This window comes from Lycium ferocissimum, chromosome 9, assembly GCF_029784015.1.
Source record: "Lycium ferocissimum isolate CSIRO_LF1 chromosome 9, AGI_CSIRO_Lferr_CH_V1, whole genome shotgun sequence".
Taxonomy (NCBI): Eukaryota; Viridiplantae; Streptophyta; class Magnoliopsida; order Solanales; family Solanaceae; genus Lycium; species Lycium ferocissimum.
In genome coordinates this window covers 21435120-21446566 of record NC_081350.1, presented here as the reverse complement: position 1 = coordinate 21446566, position 11447 = coordinate 21435120, and the positions used below count along the sequence as shown (strand labels likewise).

Sequence of the window (11447 nt, the reverse complement as noted above, 5' to 3'; positions counted from 1 at the left end):
AGGTACCTAAGAGTACCCGCAAACTTTATTATTATAATATCGTAACATTTCTTAGCCACAAAAATCAAATTGACAATGCTAAATTCCTTATTTTTGCTACAATTACTAATTATCGTGGCAATAATTACCGAAACATCAAAAAGTTGTTGCTAAGAGAAATTCATAGCTAATTATAAATTTTTGCCACACATTTAAAATTATGCAACAAATTAGGAATCTTTTTCTCATAATAAATTATTTAAAATGCAATATTATAGCTAAATACGTATTTTTATTTCAAGTTATAAAAAATCACGGTAATATAATTTTTAGCTTTTTTTGGTGTTGGGTAACCTTTGGTTTGACCACAGGACAGAGAATACTGTGGCATGTCCTAAAGTGGAGCCCAAGACTTTTGTAACCCCAAAATAAATTTTTGGAACCAAAATAACCCATTTAAAAAAAAAAAAAGAACGTAAATAGACTTCACGTACGTATTACGTGCGTACGTAGCGACCAAAGTGTAGTTTTACACCAAACTTCCTTTTGCGCACAGAATATGTGCGTAAAAGAGCCAAATATATCGGGCCCGTCGTCTTCCCCACTGGTCCCCCCGAATTCGAAAAATAAAACGAAAATCAGCCATTGAAGGTCCCTTTCCGAGGTCCCACGCGATCAAAAACATCGTTTTCTTGTCGATTTCCAACCCAAAAGTGGTATATTGAAGTCTAGGAATAAGTTTCTTCGCAATAAAGCAGCGTATAATTCAATTCAAAAACTCAAAATCAAATCTTCAATCTAGGTATTTCACTACGATTTTTCTATTACATTATTAACCTAAGCATTATGATGTGGACGAAAAAAATACTTTTACGCACTTTTTTTGTGCGTAAAAGGGCTGTTTTCAGCCCGTTTTTCATTTAAATTTTTTTTTCTTCATTTGTTGTTAATTGTTAATTTATTAACCTCAGCATTACTATTGTGTGAATATGGAAAAAAAATAAAAAATTACGCACTTTTTTTAGCGCAAAAACGTTTTCACTGCGTTTTTTCATTTTTTTTAAATTTTTTTTTTGTTTAGTTGTTGTTAATTTGTTAATTGTTTATTAGTTGCTTATTTAGTATTTGGTAATTGTTAGTTTAGTTATTTCAATTGTTAGACTAGCTAATTATTTTTTTAGTTTTTGTTAAGCCAATTGTTTATTTGTTAATTATTTGATTAGTTAGTTTCTCGCTTTATTTAATAATTATATGCTAATTGTTTGCTAGCTAATTGTTAATTTTTTGATTTGTTAATTATTAATCTTTATATCTTTAATTGTTAATTTATTTATTTGCTAATTAGAAATTGAAAATCCTTAGTTTAGGATTCAATCCTTTGTATAATTTCTGGGTAAAAGATTAAATAACTAATACTACGTATTAGAGATTAATTAAAAAATAATGATTAATTTAAAATACGTAAAAAATATACCACTTAATCCTTACTTCATTTATTAATGATTAATTTAAAATGCCTACGTCTATTAAGGCAGTCAGGCCATAAGTTTCCTCTGGCCAATCTGAAAATGCAATGAGGTGAAAATAAGCACTCATTATGCAGATTTTTGTCAAAAAAATTCATTTAAAGCATAGCATATGTTCAGACAATTCTTCAATTTCAATAAAGGAATATTGAATTTTAGATTTAATAACATACATCACTTGTGATGTAGCATGTACTTATTGCCTGTTAATAGAAGAGGTCATCAGTGATAATTCAAGATGTGAATTTTTGATTGACGATATGAAGAGGTTGAATTCTGTGGTTGAGTAGTATAAGTTTCTACTAAACAAGTATTTTTTTTTTTTAATGCAAAAGAAGTTATTTGTATATTAATACTAGTAGCATTACATAGAACGGTCCTTGTAGGATAAACAGTTCATGATTTCATTGCCAAAAACATCAATCTCTAACATACAGCAGCAGTACATAGGATGACCTTTTCAAAAGAATTTCATTAATTGGCCATGTGGATTTGTTCAAAGAGAGAAGAAAATAAGTAAATAAGTGATGGAGATAGGCACATGCATTACTTGTCTACTTGACTACAAATAGAGCCGAAATCAGACCATTTCACTCACCTCTAAATCCTCATTTGTTTTGCTTCATCTCTCCCCTTCTAAGAAGAACAAGTTTGCTTGATACCAAAGTGAGGAGTACTAACTTGTGCATTTTGCCTTTTGGTTGTCATCATGAATTTCCTTCTATATATATATATGAATGTTTTTCCATCTCTTTTCTTTTATTTGAAGGAACTATCCATATTTTGAATCTGTCCCAAGCCAGATAATACTACATCTCTTGGTTTTGGCTCGGGATTTGGATGCTACCGTGAAATTAGTTTCCACAATATTTTTCAAAAAGTTGTTTCTGTCACGGTTTCAGATAATCCGGCTGTTTCAGATAATCCGGCTGGGAGGATAAACTAATTTTCATCTTTTCTGTCTATATTTCAAAGGTTTAACATCACTTTTCCTATTTGTTAAATAAAATGTAAGAATTTCCTTTTGCCTAAATGATTCACACTGCAATTTGGCTTCAAATCTAGAAAGAGCTAGAGTCTTTAAACACCGGAGCTGCATATTTTGCTTCAAAGTTGCTTTTATTTTTTCAACCAATAAAAGATGAATTTATGGATATACTTTTGAGATGTCATTAGATACCTGCAATTAAGATATCAAAGTTCTGTACGTTTACGTTCAATTCTAACTGCGATCTTTCTAAGTTATGACCATATTTTACTTATAGGTGCATGCTCGATCATACCAAAATTATGAGTAGTCTCATTTTTTAAGCAATCCATGAATCCACAGTTTCATCATTAATGTGCAGGATGGAAACCTTTCTACTATTTACTTTGCTAGCAATATTGCTTGGAGCCGGAGATGCACTAACAATCAACATCACCATAATCGAAAGTGCCACAGCACAAGGCGCTGGTAAAATAATTGACTGTACAATGCTTCCCCTGCTTCCTGAAGTAGTACGTAGTAAAAGTAAAGAGAATTGTTTTAATGACTTGTTTCCTCAACTGTTTTTGAGTTAACAGTGTGCCTTGATGGGAGCCCACCCGCATATTATCTTGACAAGGGATTTGATACCGGACTTTCCAACTGGATTATCTTCCTTGCAGTTAGTTCTTCTTTTTGTTTAATTATTTACTTGTAGTCTTCATTGTACATTTTATTCTGTTTTTAACCGTGGAGATATTTCATATTCTATAGGGCGGTGGGTGGTGTGAAAGCATCCCTGATTGCCAAAATCATGTAAATTCGTCACATGGTTCTTCCACGAAAATGGATAGCCAAATTCTGTTTGGTGGGATACTTCATAATACTCCCCAAGAAAATCCAGGTGAACCTCATATTTCAGTTCAAACCTGCTACTATTATGTTCTTTCTTTCTTTGGGTGCATATATAGATTTTTACCCACTTTTTCTTTGTAGACTTTTACAACTGGAACAGGGTGTGGGTGAGTTACTGTGATGGATCATCTTTTACGGGAGATGTGGAAGAAGTTGATCCAGTAAGTAGAACGTAACTACATGTGTCATAAATCATAATTACTGTACTGTAATTTTTTTTTTTCTGATTTGAAATGCCAAATCTATATTAGGAGAACAAGCTTTTTTTTTCAGAGGAGCAAGACTGTTTAGAGCTGTTCTGGAAGATTTATGGAGCAAAAGAATGCAAAACGCTAAAAATGTAAGATCCTATTGAATATTTATAATTACAAGTGACGTACTATACTTTTCAGAAACGCAAAATTAAAAACAAAAACACAACGTTTAGGCAATCCTGAGTGGAACTTCTGCCGGAGGGTTGGCTACAATTTTGAACTGCGACAAGTTCGAATACATCCTTCCAAATGATGCCAATGTAAAGTGTGTTGCAAACGCAGGCTTCTTCATCAATGCGTAAGCTCTTCTTCCATCGTCTTATTGATCATTTAACTGTATAGATCGGCCATTGGAACTGATAAAGTGTTTCATGATTTGTTCATGCAGGTTGACAATCTCTGGTACTCCAAATATTCAAGAGACGTATCACAAAGTTGTTACTTTGCATGTGAGTCTCATCGTGTTTTTTGTTTTATTGGTACTAATAAATATATGCTTAACAAGTAGATGCAGGTTATATTATTTTGCTTTACTGTAATATTTCTCTTTCCTATCATTTCAGGGATCGGCTAAAAATTTGCCTCTATCTTGCACATCCGCAATGGAACCAAGTTTGGTGTGTACGAGTTTAATTTTTGGAAACAAAAATCTTTTCCTTATGCTAATTTCATATTGCCCGCTAATTATAATATTAGTTTTCCTTAATGATGGTGCAATGCTTCTTCCCTCAGCATGTTGTTCCATATGTTGAGACTCCACTTTTTATAATCAATTCAGCATATGACTATTGGCAGGCTGAGGAGACAAACACTAATTTCTCTGGTTTTAAGAATTTTTTAAAGTAATTTTCTTCTTCCGTTTCGATAAAATCTAATTTTTTTTTTTTTTTTTTAAAGATTAGCAACATTTTGGTTCCTAAATATCTCGATCCTTATGGTGCCTGGGATCATTGCAAGCGTTTAATAAGTAATTGCACGTTTAGCCAGCGTATAATTATTCAAGGTTAGCATTTTTCTAGTGATCGATTAATCCATACCTTTCAAATCACACAAGTATAAATGACACTTTTTCTCCTCTAATTCTCGATATTTTTTTCATTTGTTTTCTTCTTTTGATATAGCTTTTGGATTGGAGTTCTTGAAGATATTCTGGGGACTCATCCTTGTTATACGAGAGGTTATTTCATCACTTCTTGTCACACTCATGCACGAATTGTACAGATGAGCTATTGGTTCAATGTTACCTCTCCAAGAATATTTAATAGGGTAATCTTTCTTTGGTGTTATATATCCATGTAAAGTTTGAATACATGCACTTTGTTTGTTGTTGAATTTTATCATGTGTCTATCATTCTTAGTTTTTATTTTTGAGTTAATAATAGATTTTGTTGTAACATTGTATCTGTGTAGACAATTGCAGAAGCTGTTGGTGACTAGTACTAGGGGTGTACAAAGCAAACCGGCAAACCGCACCAAACTGATAAACCGAGAAAAAAACCGGACTAGTGGTTTGGTTTGACTTGGTTTGGTGTTGAAAAAAAAAACCAATAATAATTGGTTTGTTTTGGTTTTAGCTAAAAAAAGTCAAAACCAAACCAAACCGACCCGACATTACGTGTATTCGATTTTAAAAAATATTTTATACATAAAAATATTTATTTGTAATGTAATTTGTCACTATTTCTTAAATTTCTTCATAGTTTTTTATCTTTTATCATATTATTTTAAGCTTGTACTTAGAATTTTGAATGTCAATCAGTTTTATATCCCATGGATATTAGTAACTCAAATAAAGTAAAGCTAACTCAACACTAATGCTAACAAAAGAAATTCAATTCTAATACTAGGAATGACAGTAATGTTGGATATCTATTCTTTAGTTTTGCATAATTGGTTTAGAGCGTAAAAATACATAGCTTAATTTTTTTCTCTGTCATGTAATTAATATTTATTAATTGTACTTATTTTAGCATAACTTAGTATTTAGATTAAAGTCGTTTTCTTTATGGCCTATTAATTAGCAATGCTTATTCTAACCGATTTTATTATCTTTTTTGTTGAATATTTTAATACGATGTCATCACCCATTTCACATATTGTGTTATTTTCTTAAGAAACACCTTAGTTATATAGTTGTATCTTATCAGGACTAAAGAAATATTTGAAATAAAAGTCATATGTTTTTTATGAAGACTTTTTTTGGTAAAAAACCCGAAAAACTCGAAAAAGCCGAATAACCCGAGAAAACCCGAAGCTGAAAAAACCCGAATTTTGTTGATTTGGTTTATAAATTTAGAAACCCGATGCAATTGGTTTGATTTGGTAGTTGAAAAATCCGAACCAATCCAGTCCATGTACACCCCTAATCATGCATGGTCCACTAAACTAATTACTCAAAATTTCAACAGGCTTTTATCAATATTTTTTCAGAAAAAATATAGAACATATCTTTTGTACTATAAAGTTTTGAAGAATTCCCTCCAGAATGAAAAATTATCTATAATTAGAAAACTAGTTGTCGCTAAACTTTACAAATCATATGAAGACAAAGAACAATTGTAGTAGTTAATTGAAATATGAACTTCACCTATAGTGCTTCTGATTGATATGATTCAAATAGTAATGCAAGTTTATAAGTACATAACAATACAATTGACTTTCAATTTTTTGGACAAATAATTCATTCTTTTAATATCTCTCTTCACTGTGGTGTAATTTCTATCAAGGAGTTTCAAAAGAGATATTGGAAATTAACTTGAGAATTGTGAGGAACATCAAGGTTATAGTAACATACTAATGTCATTTCTGGTCATTAAAGAAAAGTGTGTTGTTATTAAATTGTTAGCAGTTTTTTTCTCATATTAATGAGACTTCATTAATGTCTCTTTCGAAACTATTGAGTGAAGAGGGACCAAATAAGTGATTCATCTGAACATAAGAGCTTTTTTAGCCCTTAATTAAAATTAACAAAGATATTTATTTCATCCATAACGTTTATTAAATGTCTAAGTTCTATCAATTGCTTCTTGTACTTATACGCTACAACATTACCTTCACGAACAGTAAGTCTGAATCATACATTATTGTGCTGTTAGAAGAAAAGGTATGGAAGAATCTTTTTAAACTCCTCCGTCTTATTTGTTCGTTTGCTTTTGTACATTTCTTTGTTTCTTATTATTCATGCTTCTATTTTTGGAACACAATTTTCATTCTTTACATTTGAAATTTGTTGGTCACAAATGTCTCTTATTGATAATGGAGGCACTTATTTAAGTTCATGTACACTGAAAGTGTTTGAAAAGAAATTGCTTACTCCAATTTACCATATAGATGCTCTAGCAAAATTATTATGTTAATTATTTTAAACTGCATTTAAGTTTTCGGAAAAAGGCAAAATAATTGGCGAAGTGAGGGAAACAATGACATTTATTCACGAGCTAGTAAAATAACTTTAGATGCCATTTTAGGAACAAAAATTAAGCTAATCCTAATTTGAGAGATCTTATATTTCAAGAGAAGTAAGCACCAATGTGTTTTAGGCGTAACATGCATCTATCTACCTACATTTAATAATCAATTGAAATATTCAAAAAACCAATTATAGTGGTAATATATATTTATAGACAAGTGGACTTTCTGTTAATAGAACATTATATTTCTATTTTGTATAAATTCTTTAAGATTGTGCTCATGAAACTCTTTAATGTTATCGGATAACTATTTATTTTAGCAGGAAATATGAACAAAATGATAGCTTGTGACCGGATGATGGTATTGGGGCAGATTTGTGTGTTTTTCTTTTTATTGTCTATTTCATTAGTGAATTGTAAAATATACCCTCCAGCAGTAGAACAAAGTTGTTATTGCTTGTGCATTGAGTGGTGTGTCGAGACAAGAGATGGTATGCCTACACCGGAGGACGCACAAATGTGTAGAGAAGGATTATTTACAGGCTTCCATTGTGGCATTAAGGATGCGTATGATGAGGCTGTTGATAAAACACCCTTTTTAAAACCTCTAGAGTGCCCTTTCCAACAATTCTAGAATATAATCACGCATTTTAACGTAATTTTGCACGTTTATTATTTTCTTATCAAAATAACTTTATATGTAATGTCATTATGATAATAATATTTCTCATGATAAAATAAATACAATGCCTAGTACTGAAAGCTTTATTGAATGTTCTAATTGTTTCTCTAATTTTGTAGCCTTAATATATTAGTAAAATAGGATACACTTATACTTGATCAGAAATACATTCGAGTTTTCAAAAGGTTAATAGTAGTCATGGAAAACTCTACTCAAATATATATTTTAAAATTTGGAATCATAATGCTTAAACAAGTTCTTGCACGTGATATTAGAAGGAATTTTTTTACGGAGTTAATCACTCAAAGATAATGATAAAAAAATCTTGTTCTATAACATTACGAGATATGTATCATATAAGTTTCACATGTGGATGATCTAACCATCACAATGAATTATTTTATTCTATAGCTCTTAAAAGCATGATCCATCAGACTAATACTCAAATTTAAACGAGCTTTTATGAGTAATTTTCGAAAAAAAGATAACATATCATAATTTATACCAGATATTTTTGAAGAACTCTCGCCAGATTTGTCATTGTAATTCATATCTCCTTTATTTTGAGATTAAAAAATAAAATTAGTTTAAATGATAATGTTTCTATAGTACTATCTAAAATCTGTTATTTTGTAACCTTAAGTATTTTCAACCAAATCATGCAGCGAAAAAAGGATATGCTTTTATATTGCAATTTGGGGTAAAGAATTACACTTTATCTAATCATCTTTGAAAAAAAAATATTAAACGACAACGACAACAACATTCCCAATATAATTCCACAGGCGGAGTCTGGAAAGGGTGGAGTGTTGGGGTGTTCATGGTTTAGTTTGAGTCGGTTATTGATTAAAACCATAACCAAACTAATTTAGTCGGTTTTTAAATGTCTAAAACCATAACCAAACCAAATAAAATAATAACCACCGGTTTGGATATTGTCAGTTTGGTTCGGTTTGGTTGGATTTTTCGATTTATGACTAACAGCTATGAGACTTATCAAGAAACATTAAAAAGTTGAAAAAGACATGTCTTTTTTTTTTTTTTGTTCAAGCGATAAATTTTATTTATAGTTTAAGGTGTAACATACATCATAGAAACATTTTCACTATTAGTGATAGTGTAGTACTCAAGTTACCCAAAGTTGCTGAACTATTACATATAGAGCTAAAAACTAACTTAGTAGTGGCTGCACCATTTTTGTCATCTTAATACACATACTGGAAATAAAGTAGAGCATAGGAGCTTTTAGTTGTTGTTACAAACATACATATTAATTAAACATAAAGACTACCTAAAATTAAAATGAAAATATATGAAATAAAAAACTTTGTGTAATGATCCCAAACTTTGGGCGGTACTTGCATTTGCCCTCAATTCTCCCATTTTATTAAAAAAACTTTGTATAATGATCCCAAACTTCAGATGTTTTTCTATCATTATCCCCAAGGCTAGGGTCTCGACTACAAGGAGTTATTCTTTTCTGCTTTTTAGGAGGATTACCCACAGAAGAAGTATTAGGGCATTAACATGTGCTTGAGTTACAGCAAATGCTGATGTCACTAAAGTATCTTCTATAAGAACCTCCAAATCTACAACCTCTGTCCTTTTCATATGAAAAATATTAGAAGTTTAGGACTCATCCATACAAGAAAAAAGAAAGGTATAAATTCCAAAAAAAAAAAAAAAAAAAAGAAAGAAGAAACAACCTAAAATCAAATGGCTGACAAAGAAAGGCTAAAAATTTAAGTTAAAGACATTAGACCCTAACATGAGCTTCTGTTAGTAGGTTTACATTTAACACTTAAAGAGTTAAAAGACTTAAAGACATGGGCTTGGACATATTCTTAAAAACACCATGGAGCCGGGACCTTTCGACAACAGAGAGGTACTTTATCTACAGCATGAGCATAGGTCCCAGTATGTATGGGATGCACCCCAGTATCCTCCAAGAGAGTGGTCCGTACCCGTTTGGGGGAGTCATCATGGGATATTCTAGAGGCTATTCCCCCACATCCCCGTGTCATAGATATACTACGTCGGGGCGGTATCTACCTGTGCATCGAGGTTGGTCGGCTTGTGTACGATAGGGCTCTAGTGACAGCTATGATTGAGCGCTGGCGACCGGAGACCCATACATTTCATCTCCGTATTGGCGAGGCTACCATCACCCTGCAGGATGTCGAGGTGATTTATGGTCTACAGATTGATGGATAGGCATTGTATAGAGTGGAGCCTCCGGAGATGCTGCCGTATCGTCAGGAGATGGCTAGGCTCCCGGGTTTCGAGCCTGCGAGAGGATATGCGTGGACGAAGTCGGTTGTTGCGGTCCTCCCTCCATGCTCACTTGCGCCTAGTAGATCTGCAGCATCCGATTGGCGAGGCGACGCTACAGGCTGAGGTTGACCGACGTGCTCGCTTATATCTTTTCATCATATTCGGGGGCATCATGTTCCCGAACACGTCGGGTGCGGATATGAGCATTAGGTATCTGCTCTTTATTGAGGACCTAGAGCAGCTGGGATGTTATATTTGGGGCGCCGCTGTTCTGGCTTACATGTACAGAGGATTTGATCGAGCCTCTATGGGCGAGAGGGTTGAGGTCGCTGCATTTAGCCCTCTTCTTCAGGTAATATATTTAAGTGTGTGCAGGTAAAACACTAAATATATTTTTTTGGAAACGACGACTGATAAATAATTTTTTTGATGACTATGACAGATATGGGTGTGGACTAGGTTGAGACCTTTTCAGCCCATAGCTGCTCACCCTCCCGATGACTATGTTGCTGAGGATATGCCATACGTGCGGAGATGGTCGCGAGGCTGTACCAGAGGTGTGGAGACGCACCATGTCATTCTCCCGTTTAGGGATTAGTTAGACCGCATGACGACGCCCAAGGTAAGTTTTTTTGATTTAATATGGTCGCCATATGATCAGATTTTGTTAGTCTTTTATTGTTAACTAGTTGAAATCTGCTTATAGGCTTTCATATGGACGCCGTATGATCAGATTTTGGGTCAGCTGCCTGCGTTTTGTAGGGCTTGTGAGCACATGTGGACTGCACGGTGTCCATTCCTCCATATGGACATCGTTAAGCATCATGCACCCGACCGTGTATTACAGCGGTTTGGGCATATGCAGAACATACCCGCGGCTACACATTGAGAGCACTACCACTACACCAGGGACGAGCGTTTGATCGACAATGCGACATGGCGGGTGCGTATACACCAGGAAGTCAATGCATGGAATGCGAGGATGACGACTCTAGCGGCGGTCGGACATGACACTCCGGTCCATGAGTACATGACTTGGTACATGCATATCACTCGCTCCTTGATTGCCAACCCCTCGACGCCGTGTCCTGATGGCCGAGGATATGCATCACTCTCAGGAGCGTACGAGGCGTTGATAAGTTTATTCAATCGTCGTCTTATTATGTATTAATTTATGAATTTATTCAATTCTTAAAATTTGCAAATATATGCAGCTACGGATGACTCTGATGATACGCCATGAGAGCATTCCCCTTACGGAGTCCACCGACCCCGGGATAGCGGCATATGCGGCACGGATAGTTCATCTTACCGACACTGGTATGACACAGGCACAGGAGTGGCATCGTGTCGATGAGGATGTACCAGAGGGTATTCCCCGAGGTGCGAAAGGAGTGACAGAGGGGGCCGGGCGTGGCGGTCGGGTCGGGTGAGGTCGGG

The 11447-nt window shown here is 33.9% G+C and overlaps 1 protein-coding gene and 1 pseudogene across 1 annotated transcript; both read left to right on the top strand.

The window, feature by feature from the left end:
- Positions 1 to 2855: 2855 nt before the first annotated feature.
- On the top strand, positions 2856 to 5078 carry LOC132031657 (pectin acetylesterase 8-like; annotated as a pseudogene).
- Positions 5079 to 10180: 5102 nt separating this feature from the next.
- Positions 10181 to 10616, top strand: LOC132029488 (protein MAIN-LIKE 1-like). Its single transcript, XM_059418733.1, has 2 exons — positions 10181 to 10359; positions 10450 to 10616. Exons 1-2 carry the CDS (start codon positions 10207 to 10209, stop codon positions 10603 to 10605), a joined length of 309 nt encoding a protein of 102 aa, XP_059274716.1. The 5' UTR covers positions 10181 to 10206; the 3' UTR covers positions 10606 to 10616.
- The last annotated feature ends 831 nt before the right edge of the window (positions 10617 to 11447 follow it).

Coding starts and splice junctions, on each gene's coding strand:
- LOC132029488 (XM_059418733.1), top strand. CDS start 10,207: ATGAGCATTAGGTATCTGCTCTTTATTGAGGACCTAGAGCAGCTGGGA. Junction 10,360..10,449: donor CATTTAGCCCTCTTCTTCAG/GTAATATATTTA, acceptor TGACTATGACAG/ATATGGGTGTGGACTAGGTT.